The following is a 17,889-nucleotide window of genomic DNA, read 5'->3' as shown; positions in this document are numbered from 1 at the left end:
GCCAAAAGCCTGGTCACCCACCTTTCCCTTTTCTCTTCTTTCCCTCTGCTCCTCTTTTCAGATCATGTTCTCCTCTTGCTTTTGAATTTTGAAATTTGAAATAGAGGTTTTGAATTTCAAATCTCTACTTTCTCTCTCAATTCCCAGTTCTTTCATTTTTTTTCTTTTTCCTCAAACAACTTATGTAATTTAAAATTCAAATTCATTATCACCAAACCAAATTCCAAAACCATGATAAAAAGAGAGAGAAGAGACGAGACGACCCATGTTTCATCTTTTCAAAAACCCCTTTCCCAACGCGTTTTCTTCATATCTTCGTTTTTCTTCGTTGTTTTTGACGATTTCCTTTACATATTCATGTTGATCTCTCTTTGATCTACGTTTTGTGTATGGATTTGATGTGTATTGATGAAACTTTCGTCAACGATCGTTGCGGTGATCAGAGATTAAGATCTAGATTTGTTGTTTCAGAAGGATGAGGTTCGTTACAGATCTTATTCGACATATTTTGATGATTATTTGTTAAGATTTAGATTTGTTGTCTGATGATATGTTTAAGTGAGCTTTTTTGGCTGATTATTGGTTTTTGTTTTGGTTTCCGGCCAGATCTTAACCAGGTTTGGCGATATTCCGCTTTGGCTGTTAATCTCTCAAACTTGATTTTGAATCTTTGAATCAACCAGGTTTGTTTTCTCGATTTGTACTCTTCTATACGTTGTTTGATTATTCGTGTTTAATATGTGTTTCATCTTCATTTATCTTCTTCTAAAATAGTTTTATATTCTCAATTTCAACGAGCCGTAGATATCCTTAATTGCGATTGAAGCAAACAGGTAAGTTTGTTATCGACCTGTAATTTTCTACATGCATCTTTCTTTCATGATTTGTGTTTAATCTTGATATCTCACCCTCCTATTTTCATCGTTTAGGTTTTTAAACAATGAATATTCAAGAAATTGGTTTTCCATTTACTTATTCTTAAATCTATAATCGTTAATTTTGGAGTACAAAACCCTTTATATATTATAAGGTTTAATTTCGTCGGGCGGGGTGATTTAATGAAGGTTATATGACGCGAAGGGATTGGAGGATTATACTTCCGTGGTTGGATGCTTATATCAGGTTATACAAAGTGAATGGGTTAGATGATTATACAATGTCCTTAATTCATCTCTGCTTGGAACTGCTGCATCACAGGTAACAAACATATGCTTTCTATTATTGCCTCTAATAAACGTTGGACTGCACTTTTTGTTGTGTTTAGGTTCAATTGGACTGCATTCTTTGTTGTTTTTAGGCTCAGTTGGGTGTCTTATAGTCCATCGCTGGATTGCATTTTTGAGTGCAAAATTGATAGTTCAACTTATTTGGCCTGAAATATAGCTACTTGTGCGTGTGATTTAGATTTGTAATTAGAGTGATTATTGCCGCTGGAAATTAGGGGTCGGCGTTTAGTGTTTCCAACCCACCAGAACCTTGGACCCGACCCTCCAAAACCGCCAAACAAACTGTTTTATTAATAGTGATTCGTTTCCGGGTCTAGGTTTGTTTGAAATATCACTTCCGGGTCGGTTTGGTTTCGACGCACATGTACTTAAATGGAACCACGAGAACTGACTGAAATTCAAATTGAACAAAAAAACCTATTTTTTTTAATTTGATGCTTCTGTTATTCTTCGTATATTTGAGTATCACTTCCGGGTCGGTTTGGTTTCGACACACATGTACTTAAATGAGTTATATTTTCAAGCTGTTATGAGCTATATTTTCAAAATAAAGCATGATAACATTGTGGTCCGCCTTTTGACCCATATAGTTTATCAATAGGTTTTTGCTTTGATGATCGTAGAAGCTGGGTTTCAAAAGGTCGAGTATGAAAATCTTGTGGGTGGAGTGGTCGCAACCTGTTTCGGGTTGAAATTCTAAACTTTCAACGTGTAAGGTACACAAAAGTTCATAAACGGAGTGTGGGATGATACCAACCACCTAATGCATATTGTATTTTTTTGTGTACACAAAAGTTCATAATAACATATCTTTAATCTTATTTAAGATTCTATTTATTAACTTAATCATTTATTTTGGTTTAAAAGAGAAAATCTAAACGAAAAGTTTTTTTTTACATCAATGTACTTTATCTATTTTACACTTAAACTAATAGATGTTTGGTTACTTTTTTGGATTGTTAGAAGTAAGCAATCATGCTTCCAGTGTGGTAATTTCTCTAACCCACATGTGCATTTTCTTTGGTTTGATTTTGAATATATGCCACCTGAAGAACACTAGATCCAATTGAGAACAACTCAGACATGGCCGAAAGCTTCACCAAGAGGATGAGTTTGATTCATGAAAGTCAAGAGTAAAGACGTATTGAAACTACTAATTTTAGATAAAGATAGTATGATTAGAAAATAAACGTCAAATGTTGTGTACAAGGCATATATTTATGTTTATTAACAATTGCAATTTTACTTATGATGTTAGTTCAACAAGACTTTTACAACATGAATGTGGTCAGTTTAGGTTGTTAATGGTTGGTGATGGCCACTTTTTTTAAATATTTATACGGGTTTCGAGTATAATATGGATAACGATTAATTCATATAACGTAATTTCATGATTAAATCACCTATAATAATTTCATTTTATGTATTTTATCTGTGACTTTTATTGATCTTTTCTTTTGCCGGTGTCCTCAAACAAACTGAATCCTCTAGGATCAACATTGTTTCCACTTCATTTTCGTGTTTTAATTTAGCTCCCTCGTATGTGTATTTGATCTTTCAACTTCATTTTTGTGTTTTAATTTAGGTAGCCGGTAGGCGTATTTGGGTCTTGAATATCATTTTGTGTTACTTTTCCTTATGCCTTTGATTTGAATCATCTATTTTTGGTTCACGGCTCTGCATTTTGATTTAGTTCTCTGGGTTCGTTGACATTTAATTTTTTCTGCCCGGGAAGTTCCCGGGTTATAACCTAGTATATATATATATATATATATATATATATATTATGTTGGGAAATAATAGAGTAAAGGTACAAACCAAGAGGTTCAAGTGTCGTTGGGGAGACATGCAAGACATAATAAATATACGTAGTGTGTTAAATATAATAAATATCAAAAGAATAAGAGGTTGGTGAGAGTTGGATTATGCCAAAAGTCAAATTAGCATTTCTCATGCATTAATTAAACAAATACTCAACTCCACCCCACCCCCTCTCCGATCCAACCACCCCTCAACTTCTATTTCTATTCCAAACTCAAACCATACAACTCACAACTAAAAATGGTAGGTCTAAAAAGATACTGGCGGAGGAGAAGCTACCGCCGCCTCGGCACCACCACCGATGAATCGCGATCAAAGCGGAAGTGGTCATGGAAGATAAGGATGCCACGAAGGCTGAAGATAAAGCTGAGGTTTAGGTTTAACTCCAAGAAGTTTATTGCTAATGTTCATGAAGCATACGTGAGAATGATGATGAGGATAGCGAGTTCGCCGGTCGTGAGAAGCGGATCAATAGGCGGGTATGGTGCAGGAGGGTTCAGTCAGTTTGGGATGAGACCCATGAAGGAGTACGACGAGAAGGTGATAATTCAGATGTATAACTCGTTGGTTGTGAGACAGGCTCAACTCAAAGCCCTCGAGGCCGAGCCCGTTACCGGTAACTCTAGATCATGTGTTGTCTAAAATAGTTTTGAATAATAGATCATTAGCTTTGTATGATTAAAGAACTTTTACATCAATAAAAGCATTACTTTAGTTTTATATTTTGATGTTGGACGAAATTGTATTATACTATTATGTAGCAATTAATTCAGATTATCTTAGTGATGTTAGTTTTTAAAAAAATAGCGGTATTACTTGAGTTTCACATAAATATATGTATGATATGTATAAAAACAAGTATCGTATACCGTATATGATATATTTAACACGTAAAATATGTATTTAGGATAAGCTTTATTATATAAAATATAATGAATAATGAATGAGGTGTATACAGAAAGACTTGGGAGTGTATTTAATTAATATGTCATATTTAGTTTCCTTTTTATTACAAAGTACTATTTTTGGTTGGCACTTGGCAGTTGATCATATCAACTTCGTGACCATGCTACCAATTTTGCAACATTTATTAATATCAACAGTTGAGGTTGCAATGTCACATCACCAAATTAGCTTTCTATTTATACGTTTGAAAACCAAATTCATTTATTAACACATATAGAGTTACATTGAAACCGAATAGTTTTCATAAGCGAATAGCGACTCGAAAGATATATGAAATCAAGTCGAGTTGGAATATTATAATTCTCGTATCATAAAGTCTATAGTATGTCTTACCGAGCTTGTGTTAAACTATATTTCCTTTATTTAGTAATGTGTTAATTAGATTTCCTTTATTTAGTGATGTGTTACTAGCATGGTTGTAAAAATACTGACTAGCCTTCGATTAGTAGTTGATTAATCGCTATTCACAGGTTCATCAATCGGATAATTAATTAGTAGGCGGTCAACAGTGGTCAAATCCAGTCTTAATTGACCAAGAAACAGTGGTAGTCTAGTGATTACGGCAATGTTTTCATAACCGGACCGGACATTGAACCCGACGACTTACTGGTTCAATGGTCGAACCGGTCGGATCGGTCGGGCCGGTTTAAGAACCGGATTATATTATATACATATCTATATATGTGTAGTAACTATAGACATATTTTCTATAAAAAGTATATAAAACCCAACAAAATTATATTATACTTTAATGTTTGATTATATTTAAAATTGGTGATGTTCAAAAAAATATAATTCCACACATTCTCCTATACATTAAAAATCCAATGTTTTCAACAGTAAAAAGTTATAATTATGAATTATACTTTTTTTAATAATTTTTATTATCTTCTTTACTATTCTCCTATACATTAAAAATCCAATGTTTTCAACAGTAAAAAGTTATAATTATGAATTATAATTTTTTTAATAATTTTTATTATCTTCTTTACTATTTAAGTTAGATAAGCTTGTGTCAACTGGTATTGGTATCGAAAATACAAGTACGGTTATCGGTAAATAAAGGTAAAACCGACACCAGCCTAGTACAGAAAACACCAAAAGTCGGTATCGAATTGATTTTGAAAATCTTTTATTTCGAGAAATTCGGTACTGCTATCCGGTACCATTTACTCATCCTTGATCACGGGTGTCGTACGAACAACAACGGTATTGTGCAACTTTTTTTGTTAATTTTCTTCAACTTTTAATGATTTCTTTTTTTAGTTTCAGGGGTAGAGATGAGCTCGGTGCCAACCAATATCGAATCGGCACTGGTACCGAAAATACCAGTTACGCTACCGGTATATGAAGGTAAAAAACGGTAGCGAACCGGAATCGGGAACGCCAAAAGTCGTACCGAATTGGCACTTAAGATCTTTTGGTTCGGGAAATTCGGTATCGGTACCCAATATCATTTGCTCATCTCTGACCACAGGTTTCATACGAACAACATTATTATCATACAACTTTTTTGGTTGATTTTCTTTTGATTATCTTTTAGTGTTTTTTTCTATATTTCTTTTTTATTCAGCGGTTTCCATACGCAACGCGCTTGTAATAATTTCAAAACATATGTAAACACAGACTAAACTACAAAAGACGTTTGCCGTAACGCGGCGATAGTAAAAAACTAGTTGAAATAATTAGATAAAGTACTGATTAATAATAAATATAAAATAAAACTTATAAATATTAAATAAAAAATTATCGATTCCAATTAAATTAATAATAATAAATGTGTTAAGTTACTTTTTCACTTTCATGTTTCCAATGTAAAGTTACTTTTTCAGTTTCATATTTCCAATGTAACCACACCCATTTAAAAAACAACTAAACCTAACAAGCACTCTATTTGCTTCTTTCTTCTTTGTCTTCTCTACCTGAGACCACAGACATTATCCTTATATTAACTTTCAAACGTTCTGAACAGTAACTTTCGATTATTTTAAAATAAAAAATCTTGTATACTCAAGTTAAAAAAACTATATAACAATATTAGTTTCAAAGTTTCGTTTTGAACAGTAACTTTCGATTATTTTAAAATAAAAAATCTTGTATACTCAAGTTAAAAAAACTATATAACAATATTAGTTTCAAAGTTTTTATTCACATTTTATTTTAGACCGTGGGTATGGTGAAGCAGAGGTTTGGGGCATGTCTTGACACGTGGACTTCGAGGGGCACGGCTGCTCAATTGCATGTTGGGTCGGTATGGCGGGGCGTGGCTAGCCCGCGTGGGTTTGGCTTGCCCTTCGAGGGACACCGCTGCTCAATTGCATGTTGGGTCGGTATGGCGGGGCGTGGCTAGCCCGCGTGGGTTTGGCTTGCCCAAACAGTTGTTTTTTAAATTTAAATCCTAGCCACCTATAGCCTAGCCAACCCAGCCAATGAGAGCCGGCCACGGAACACCGTTAGGCCCGCCCAACGCCCGGACTGAAACCCCCGCCCAAGGGGCCACGACGAAACCCAAACGCACCCGGGGTGGTGACTTAGGCGTTTGTAACCCACCCACGCTCCAATCCCCGCCCCATACCCCATAGTCTTATATACCTGAATTTTGGATATTAAAAACATAAGCCAATGAATAGTGTTTTAAACATTATAATAATATATAGTTTTTTTAATAGTTTTATTATCTTCTTTAGTTTTAAGTTTGATAAGTTTGTGTCAACCGGTACTGGTATCGAAAATACTGGTACAGTTATCCGTACATGAAGGTAAAAACCGACACCAATCTGGTACAGAAAACGCCAAAAGTCGGTATCGAATTGATTTTGAAAATCTTTTAGTTCGGGAAATTCGGTACTGCTACATGGTACCATTTGCTCATCCCTGATCACGGGTACCGTACGAACAACGATGTCGTGCAACTTTTTTTATTGATTTTCTTCGACGTTTAATGATTTCTTTTTTTTAGTTTCACGGGTAGGGATGAGCTCAGTGCTAACAAACATCGAATCGGTACTGGTACTGAAAATACCAGTTACGATACCGGTATATGAAGGTAAAAACCGGTAGCGAACCGGTACCAGGAACGCCAAAAGTCGTACCGAATTGGTACTTAAGATCTTTGGTTTGGGAAATTCGGTATCGGTACCGGTACCCAGTATCATTTGCTCATCTCTGACCACAGGTTTCATACGAACAACATCATTACCATACAACTTTTTTAATTCATTTTCTTTTGGTCATCTTTTAGTGTTTTTTATATATATTCTTTTTATTCTTGTCATGTCAACAGTTCCGTGCGCAACGCACTTGTAGTGATTTCAAAACACATGTAAACACAGACTAAACAAGAAAAGACGTTCGCCGCAACGCGGCGCAGTAAAAAACTAGTTCATATTCACTTCAACAGTTTTTCAGAGACCACGCTCTTATACCAGTATTGACTGGCGACGCAAATACTCTTCAGATCCTAGCCTTTGCCTCCGGTCCGGCCACCGTACCGAATCTCCGGTTCGACCTCCGGCCCGTGGTTTGGCCGGCCGGCCACCCTCAAAACGGCTCAAATACCCTTAGCCGGACCGCTCCCATCACCGAACCCCGGTCCGACCGGTCAAACCGGCCGGTCCGGTCCGGTCGTGAAAACATTGGATTGAATACCGTAAAAAATTACGGTTAAATTCCGGCCAGATTATTGATCAAAACCTTTGAATTCCAGTAATTAATCATATCTACTTGAAAATGTGGGTCGAATAAGGTGTTAAAACATCTCTACTTAAAAAAGTACATATAAAAATATGTGTATGTACGTATAAAACTGAAAATTACATATAAAATCTCAATCCGATTAATCCCTATTAATCCGATTAATCACTAGTCGGTACCCAACCAGCCGACTAGCGCCTAACGATTCTTAAAACCTTGGTTACTAGGGATATTCGGATAACAACTAATTAGTGTTATTATACACAAGTTAATATAAACTGGTTATAATGTCAACTAGAATCTGACCATTTGATAATATTCCAGTGAGTTTGATTATACTTCTAATATAACTTGATTGTATATCCTGAATTCCTGATTTGATACATTATTAAAAGCAGTTTTTTTATCAGACAACCGAATAATGTGTAAGGAAATTGTTTTTAATTAATAGGGCATGTCAATATATACGTAAGCAATGAGGAATATGGAAATATCGTTTTGGTTGAACGAGTCTAACATGAGTTTGACGGTGATGTTTTGACTCAACTCTACTCTATTCAAGATTTCAAGACTTTTGTGACGAGGGACGACAATGGAATTATTTAACTTTTTTTTTAATTTAACATGACAACATACTTTTACCCTCTTAAATTCACTAGATTCCCTCATCTTGATACTCTTTAATCAACCATGTATACATTTACACCATTTACGCTTGACTCGTGGACTATCCGAAATCGGTTTACTTAAAATTTGAATCGAGAGGTAATATGGGCGGATTGAGCCAAAGCTCAAGCCTAAAAATAGGCTAATTTAATAAATGAGTTTGAGCTCAAGCTTCAATGATCTAGTTTGTGTAGGTTGGCGAACCTAAATAAGCCTATTCTTTATATAAAATTATAATAAATAGCTAAATAATAAATATTATGTTATATGTAAAAGTTGTAATTATCTATACTATATTATAATATATGAGGGAAGGATTCCCAAAAGTTAAGAACTTCTTCCCCCATTATTTATAAATAAACCCCTAGAATGAGGGTAAAGTGGTCTTTTAAACCATAATTATATTTTAGTCCCTCAATCTATTACATTTAAATCCTTGACATTTAACATAATTATAGGTAATTAGTTACACTCCCCCCCCTCTTTAATTCTTTAATGTATTCCTGCGATATCTTACAACCCGTAATGTTTTAAAAAAATCCGAAGGTACCATGACGATCGGCACATTTTTTTAAACGTTTCGATAGTTGTCTTTTTTAGTTTTGTCGTGCGTTCATAAAGTACAAATAGCTGATGCGTAAATGTACAATTGATTAAAGCCAACATTTGTTTTTTACCCAAGCCAGCTTTGACCATTACCTAGCTACCGTGCATTAACATTTATTTTTTACCCAAGTTTTTTATTTTGAACGGCATTAATAAACTAAAATATGCCCTAATTTTACTTGTACAGAGTCAATTTGTTGTGGCATGTTTAATATAGTAAGTACAGATAAAACTCACAACAAACTTCCTATTAAACATGTCACAACAAACTAAACAGGGTATGTGCATCTTATTTTAAAAACTTAAAACTCACAACAAACTTCCTAAATAAATGGATGACCAATCTAAAACTAAACCCTAATGGACTACTATAAATACATAGCAAACACTCACAATTCTACATTTTTGTTGCTAAACAAATTTAAAATATGGAGCCAGTTCTGAATTCACTTGATGCGAAAAAACAAGCTTGCGATATTGAAAAATCTAAGGTCGGTTCTATGATAAGTTTTGTTATATCGCAATAATGAATAATTGTTTTCTTTTATTTACTTTTATGTGAATACTAACTTATTTGATTTTTCAGATTCAACACACCAATTTAAACACCCCAGTTGTCGAACAAGCTTTTGTTAGTTTTTAAGTAATATTTTCGCTTATAATCTTTCATATTAACAAGTTCGTTATGTTATTATTTGGTGTTTTATTGTAGGATGATGGTGATAATAGTGTTGAAACTATTTCTTATGGTGCAATGTTCAGTCCATACAAGTCTAAGCTTCAACGTCAATTTAGTGATGAGGTAATTTTAAAATTTATTTAAACTTTTTTAAATTTTTTTATTCATCATTTGTTCTTTTTTAAAATTTATTTAATCATTTTTTAACTTTTTTATTAGTTTTTTGTTTTTTAAGGATCGGAAGTATGAGAATCAAAAGAAAAGATCTAAGAGACTCTTTGAATGGAAATGGGTCGAGGTTATAAATTTAGATGATTCTGAGGACGATGAGAAAGAAGATGAATTAGATGATACTGCTGATTCGAGCACAAACAAGAAAAACGGATCAAAAAAGAAGAGATTTTAGATTAAATATATCAAGTGTTTTTATGTTTTTTTCATTTTCAGTTGTTTTTGTTTGATATAGACTATCCCATGAATAATAAAGTTTATTTTATATTTGAAGTTTATGTTTTGTGTTAGTTTATTGCACTTATAATTTACATCTCGATTGAACTAATATACTTTAGTACTTAATCATGTTCGTATTATATAATTTACATGTTCGTACTTGATCATTTCCAAAGAGATAAATTCGATTACCAAGAATGGCCAAAACATGAAAACTACCTCTTGGTTTGGAGTAAATTCAAGATTGTATTTACAAAGCACACTAAACTTATTCAATTTAACAGTCATGTTCCACGAGGATTTCGTATATATCCATTAGTGCCTTCTATAAAAAAAAATACTGTTGGACGACACGAGGTATGAAAAAATAATTATATAATATTATAGATTTTTCGAATAATTTGTATTTCTTAAATAAAAAGATAAAGTTAATAAAGATATAAACTTTTACATCCTATTTTTTTTATAAAAAACTGTTTTATAAAAATATGATTTTTTAAATATTTATAAAAATGAAATTTAACATTAGTTAAAGGTGTTTAAAACGTACCTACAAGTCACCTACTATTTTTTACTTTTTACTTTTTCAAAAACGAAAATTTTAAAATTAAAGTTTATTGGATGAGTATGATGTGGATATTTAAAAAAGTTATGGACTTTAAACAATAAAATTATAAACTTTATCATTTCACCAACAAAATAAACTTACTTTATAACGATAGCAACTTATTTTTTTATTTTTTGTCATTTGTTTAGTATTTTTTATTAACAAACGAATCTTTACATGTTTAAAACAGTTTTTCTATACTTTATTTATTATTAATTTTTATAACAAAACAAAACTTTGATATTTAGTAGATAGAAGATAAACTATGTTCCAAAATTTTAGGAATTATTTAATACTAATTTACGGATTAGTAGATAGATAGTAAACTATATCCCAAAATTTTAGGAATTATTTAATACTAATTTACAATATTTATTAGATAAATAGTAAACTATGTCCCAAAATTTTAGGAATTATAAGTCAACTAATAAAAAAATAATTATTGCAGTTATTCTTGGATATTAATCTAATAATTTGCATTTTTTAATTAAAAAGTAATAAAGTAATAAACTTTAAATCTAAACTAAAAAACTGAACTTACTATGATATAAAGTTAATAAAAAAATAATTATTTTATAAACATTTTTATAACAAGTAATATAAATAAAATACTCCAGAAATTTACAATCTTTACTAGATAAATTCTAAACTGGGTTCTAAATTTTTAGGAATTATAAGTTCAACTATATTGTTATAGGTAATATTAGTCAGTTCTAAAATAATTATTTACCAACTTGACTAGATACATAGTAGTAGATTGTGTTGCATATTTTTAAGGATTATTAGTTAAAAGTAGACTCATATAGATAAGATTAGTTAGGAACTAAAAATTTGAACTTAGTATGATATAAAGTTAATAAAGATATAAACTCTTATCATCCTATTTTTTATAAAAACAGGTTATGAAATCTTATAAAAATATAAATTTTTTATATTTGTAAAAACCCGAAATTTAACAATTTAAGTTAAAGCTCTAAAACGTACTTACGAGTCAAATACTATTTTTTGTTTTTATAAAAACGAAAATTTTAAACTTAAAGTTTATTGTATGAGTACTATGTGGATATTTATAAAAAGTTATGAACTTTAAAGAATAAAATTATACTTTATAATTTAACCAATAAAATAAACAAACTTTACAATTATAACAACTTATCTTTTATTTTTTGTTTTTTGATTATTAATTTTTATACAAAAAAAACAATATTTTTTGTCTTTTGGTTATTATTTTTTATAAAAGAACAAAACTTTTACATATGTGTAAACTTATGACATATATCCAACACAATAATGTTATCATAAATATTATACAAATAAGAAAACTAATAGGAACGAGTGTTGCAATGCAAAGTGTCGCCCCCGCCGCATCGCGCGGGCACCCTACTAGTAAATGTATATATAAATAGTTATAAATGAATAAATAAACCTAACAAAATAGAAAGCAAAATCAATCTTAAAATTGAAAAACTACTTACGAGTTGAGCTCAAGCTTTACAAATAGAGCTCGAAACGAGCCGATCTCAAGCTCTTGTGGATCAAACTAGCCGAACATAAGTCAAAAACAAGCTCAAAGGAGGTGGAGCTTCACACGTGAGGGGCGGACCCACCTTGGATGTATCGGGTTCATGGAACCCATTGATTTAAGAATGTTAGTAGAAGCGATTAGTCGACTTTTTGAGCGAACACATATATAGTAAGAAGTTCAAAAGTATTGTAGTGGCAAACCGAGCCCTATTTTAAAGGTCAAAAGTTAAAATACTAATATCCCCGTTTTTATTTTTTTATGGAAATACCTTCTTCACGTTCTAAAACTTGGTACTATATAAAAGCTCAGGATAAAGCCATCTATGTAGTGTTTATATATATCACATCAGTGGCGAATACAAGTTTTTTGATAGGGGCAAAAATATGGATCGATCAGAACCAGGTCGGGTGAACAAATTATACTGTTAAATATAATAAAAAAGAAAAGTTCACTATATATAATAGAAACTTTTTAACAAATTAACATAAACAAATAAAAAAAATTAACATAATAAAACAGTGAATAACATAACCAAACAATTAAAGATATATAAATACTACAAAATAATTTAAAGCAAGACAGAAGATGTTGATTGTTGTCCAGGTCCAATACTCCAATAGCTAAAGAAGGAGGTGGTGATAGCAACAAGAAAAGAACACTAAAAACGGTAACAAACTTCCCTGCTAGTGTTCAATAAGCTATAAAACAAATCTAATGTTTCTGTATACTTTAGGGCTTGATATGTGTTCATGGGTAGGATCAGACTTAATGTTTTTGTATACTTTAGTGCTTGACGTGTGTTATTTTGTCTACACATATGCGGATTTATGTGTGTTCATTTGTTGGACCAGGCCAAGGTGACCATTTCATCTAGTGCAAAAATTTGGACCTAACTCATGTAGAAAGTAGGATTTCTTATTGTTCTTACAACTCATGGTGGTTCTTAATTTAACCGAATCCCTATAATTTATTATGCATGTATAAAATGGAAAAAGGGAAAATTAATATTTGTATAATATTAAAGAGAAAGGTCGGTGGCCACAGTGCCACCAACCTAACTCCAAACACTTTCACACATGCACGTGTACAAGTTAAATCTTTTTTATCTACAACATCATCACTCAATCTTTTATCATATTTTCAATTAATCAAAACTTTTATCTTAAATAAATAGATGTTTTCAAAACTTTTATCTGATTTGACAAAATCACCCTTTAACTTTTTCAAATATACAAAATTCATTGCTCAAATTTCTAACTTGACAAAATGACCCTTCTACTTTCCAACTTGACAAAAAAGGTCTCCATACATTCTAACTTCTCTTTAACCCTCAAATTTTTGACATGTAACCCATTCTACCCCCAAATGTTGCTATAATGTCAGAGATAACCCTCTAAACTTTGAAAATGTCATTTTGACCCCCTCAAGTTTCTAAAGTTTCAAGCTTACCCTAAAACTAATTTCTTAAGTTTTTATTTTTATGAACATGTCGGTATAAAATTCTAGTTCGTCTACGCATTAGCGTAATTTTTGTCTGAAAATTGGCCAGGTCAATTATAAAATGTTTTTTATGTATGTTTTGAGTTGGGCTACGATTTGACGTAAATTTTATTTGGAAAAAAATCGGGTCAAATGTAATACGTTTTGATTCGAAGGTATAAATCTGAGTTATCATACGATTTGACGTAAATTTAGTTCGGAAACAAGTCTGATTGATTGTAGTATGTATGTTATCATTTCGTATATGGCGCCCCACAACGCGCGACGGGTAAAAAAACTAGTATCTATCGAAAACCATGGTCGGTGGAAACCATGGTTGGCAACTTCCCTATCTTTATGTAGTTTACACATCTAACTTCCCTATCTTTATATAGTTAACCTTTTAGTAATATTCTTCTCTAACTTTAAATAATTGACAAGTTTAACCCATAACTTCAAATCTCTATCTTCTTCAACATTTTAATTATTTTGTTTAAGTTACTTTTACCAACTTCACACTACACTTCATCTTCTTTTGTGCAACGTCGCAGCACGAGTCAAATTCCTAGTCTCATAGTAACAAAAAATCTTAACTATTTCGTTATCTAAACCTTTTCTTTGGAGAAATAACTAGATTTTTATACGAGATTCCAATAACTTGGTTATGAGGTTTAATAAGGTTACAAGATAATATATGAGTTTTAATCATAAGCCGGAATGTTTAGTCAAATAGCTTTTTTTTTCTGGAAAACGAAATTCGTCCGTGTTATGCAATTTTGGACCATGGTACTTAAATATATGGTTAGGGCTGTAAACGAACCAAACGTTCAACGAACAGTTCGTGAATCGTTTGACGTGAAGTTCGTTTATGTTCGTTCAATTAGCTTAACGAACGAACACGAACAAAAAATTTCGTTCGGAAGTTTGTTGCGAACGAACACGAACACAGGTCTCGTTCGTTCGACTGCGTTCGTGAACGTTCGGTAATATGTTCGGTTACGTTCGTTCATGTTCGGTTAGCGAACTAACACGAACACAGATCTCGTTCATTCGACCGAGTTCATGCGCGTTTGTTAATATGTTCGGTTGTTCGTTCATGTACGTTTGTTTACGTTCGTTCGTGTTTATTTTATTATATTTTAAAAAATAATAAATAATAAACCATTTATCTCAACATATTGAAAACTTGAATCCCTATTTTTTTCTAAGATAGCTAAAATATTGGCATTCTAAGACATTTTTTAGAATAATTATGTCTAAGTTAGTTAAACTTGATTCATCGTGTCCGGTAGAGTAGTAGACTTCTTGTGTTTTGATTTATTATTCGATGGTTGTATTTAACTACTTATATCCATTGTTTAATGATAACAATGTTTTTCTTTTTAATTTCAAGTTAAATGTTTGTTTGTGTTCGTTTTTATCTGTTTGCGTTCGTTTGTGTTGAGATTAATTTCAAGTTAAATGTTCGTTTGTGTTCATTTTTATTTGTTTGCATTCGTTTGTGTTTGAGAACAATGTTCACGAACTGTTCGTAAACAACTGAATTTTTTTAACGAAAAAACACAAACATAAACTTATGTTCGGCCCTATATATACGGTGCATGACTCGTAGCAACTTTATCTAATTTCATCGTTGAGACGGAAACTTTGATCATTTCGATTAAAAATTTACAGATACGTATATATTTAGTGAAAAGTCTAAAATACTTGTACAATATTACTTGAACGTACATATATTTAATGTAAGTGTAAAATACAATATTTTGATAACGTATGTATATTAATCGTCACCAATCCTCTCCTCGTAGTTCTCTCAACCTCCTAGAATGAGGCCACTCCGGCACACCCCTCTCGGCCGCCGCCCGAAACATCTTCGTCGCCCTCAGTAAACTCTCCTCCGCCGTATCAATCTGCTCCGGCAGCCACGTCATCACCTTCTCATCACCAAAATATCCACCCGCCGTCGCTTGAACCACTTTCTCTAGCGGTTTCCTCGTATCACCCATCTCCATATTCGACAACGGAGACGCTTTATGATCCTTAAAGTACTCTTTATCATCCTTTTCTTGCTCTTCCCGACTCACACTCTCCTCCTCCGGCCACGGCGACCCATCTAACCCCGCACACGTTAGCTCATCCTTCGGCTTCGTTGCTAACGTGCGCTTTTGCTGGACATGTGGATCTATTGGTGTGTTGACACCTGGGGTTTGTAGTTTTGATGATGATAGATTAGACGGTGTCGTTTTGGGACGAATGTAATGATCATCTTCTTTTGTAGGTGTAATGTTTTCTTTGTGTTCTGGTTTAGGATCATCATGTGTTTCACCTTGTGTGTCAACTCCTTGCGTCATGGCATCGTCATCTTGTGATTCTTGATTACTGGAAGATGAAAATGAGTAGGCTGATCGTGAGATTGTGTGGTATTTTGGTGTTGTGAATAAGATTTTGTGGAGTTTCGAGAGAGGAAGTAGTTTTGATGCCATTTTTGTGTGTGTGTGGAAATTAAATGGTGGTTTTGTTTTGGCGGTATTTGTAGGGTTTGAGGTTTGAGAGAGGAGGTACGAGAAAGATGGAGAAGGGAAAGTGGACACGTGGCAGGGAGTTTCGGGAGGTGTCTAGAGATAGGGTTTGACGTGGCAGGAAGAGTGTAGTGGTGTCATGTTGAAGGGTTGTCGAGGAAGTTTGTTGATGTTTCCAGAACTTCTAAGGATAAATAAAAGATTAAAAGGATAAAGATATTGTTTTCTGAACGACTAGATCATCCGGTTAGACCTTTGGCCATGTGTCCTTAAAGGTCATCTTTGACTTCATATCATCAACAATGCATGGATAGAGAAACCCGGAATTACTACCCGCAAAGCTTACCTTTGTGGGTGGCAGACTGGCGGCGATGTTGTGACACAAGATTGAAACCAAGGAGGGTACTCGTGAGGGTACCCCGTCCCCCCTACGTAAACCATTTTATCTTATAGTAAAATTATCCTATAAAATCTCTTAAATTTAGAGAGAAATAGTTGATTGTAAAATATAACATAATTCCGAGAAATGTATATCACAATACTGAAGAAAAATAGGCAAAATAAATCTTCAAAAAGACACAATGATAGAAAAAAAAAAAAACACAATGCCAAATACAAAGACATAAAAATCTAAGCATTAATTCTAAAATCCACAAGTTAAAAATCTAAAAGCGGAAACCTAAAATCCAATATAGTTATTTGACGCGTTAGAAATAAGTTCCATTAGAGCTCATTTGATACCGTTCCTACGACTTTCTATTTTGAGTAGACTGGCTATTTGACGTTTTCCTTTTCTATTATCCCTTTATTGATTCATGGCTAACTTAAATAACAAAGAGCAACCAGAAACATGCCTATGGTAGGAAAACATGGAATCTTAATGACAAATGAACACGAAAATGAATGCAATGAAGGAAAACGTGACCTTGAACTAATAGGCTTTGACTTGTTAGCAGCTTTAGCATCACTCCATGTATTAGGCGGGTTTTCTTGGTGCTTCACTTGGGCATGTGTTGCTCGACGGTACAATGGAAGAAAAATGAATATGCAAGATAAGACACTTAGGCTTGTCTACATGTCGGTACGTATAACAGAAGAACATTCGGATTTGACCATATACGGCTCATGCCCATAATTGTAAGTTTGGTTAAATCAACTTCAATAATGCTTTAAGGTATAGAAATGTAGAATTATGTATATATAGAATTACAACTACAATAATCACTCCACAAACTAAGGAGTTCATTAAAATAAAAAATTTACACTTAAATGACTAATAACATCTTTATTTTTCCCTCAATGGAAAAGGTGGTGACCCGAGACGAAGCATGACTCGAAGAGTCTTGAATTGAGCACACGAAAAACTTTTAGTGAACATGTGAGCCACCTGATCGAAGATTAGTCGGAACATACTTAGTATAAAGTTTGCCGGTTGTAACAAGTTCTCTAATGAAGTGATAATCTTGATCAATATGTTTAGCCTATTTGTGAGAAATTGGATTTTAAGTCATAAATAAGGCACTCTTGTTATCACAAAGAAGAGTTGGGTGATCTGGTGGGAGAGCATGAAGTTCCCGAAGTAAATGAGTAATCAAAACAATTTCAGCTGTCGTGTTTTCGATTGCCCAATACTCAGATTTAGAACTTTACCT

At 32.9% G+C, this 17,889-nt stretch overlaps 2 protein-coding genes and 1 long non-coding RNA gene across 6 annotated transcripts; 2 read left to right on the top strand and 1 right to left on the bottom strand.

Annotated features, from left to right (window-relative positions):
* On the top strand, nt 1–2,579 carry LOC110942257. Of its 4 annotated transcripts, none has more exons than XR_004867664.1 (4): nt 1–480; nt 607–683; nt 775–833; nt 1,065–2,579. It is a non-coding gene; the product is annotated as an uncharacterized LOC110942257 (long non-coding RNA). The 4 variants fall into 4 exon arrangements; XR_004867665.1 differs by having other exon boundaries at nt 775–1,197; nt 1,828–2,579; XR_004867667.1 differs by having other exon boundaries at nt 775–1,942; nt 2,279–2,579.
* A 708-nt stretch (nt 2,580–3,287) lies between these two features.
* LOC110941470 lies at nt 3,288–3,689 on the top strand. The gene has a single exon (XM_022183105.1). It carries the CDS (start codon nt 3,288–3,290, stop codon nt 3,687–3,689), a length of 402 nt encoding a protein of 133 aa, XP_022038797.1.
* Nucleotides 3,690–15,372: 11,683 nt separating this feature from the next.
* Nucleotides 15,373–16,235, bottom strand: LOC110942247. The gene has a single exon (XM_022184003.1). The coding sequence runs from the start codon at nt 16,199–16,201 to the stop codon at nt 15,506–15,508; it is 696 nt and encodes a 231-aa protein (XP_022039695.1). The 5' UTR covers nt 16,202–16,235; the 3' UTR covers nt 15,373–15,505.
* Nucleotides 16,236–17,889: the final 1,654 nt, after the last annotated feature.

Source organism: Helianthus annuus, chromosome 1 (assembly GCF_002127325.2).
Source record: "Helianthus annuus cultivar XRQ/B chromosome 1, HanXRQr2.0-SUNRISE, whole genome shotgun sequence".
Lineage (NCBI taxonomy): Eukaryota > Viridiplantae > Streptophyta > Magnoliopsida > Asterales > Asteraceae > Helianthus > Helianthus annuus.
This window is presented reverse-complemented; position numbering and strand designations above follow the sequence as displayed.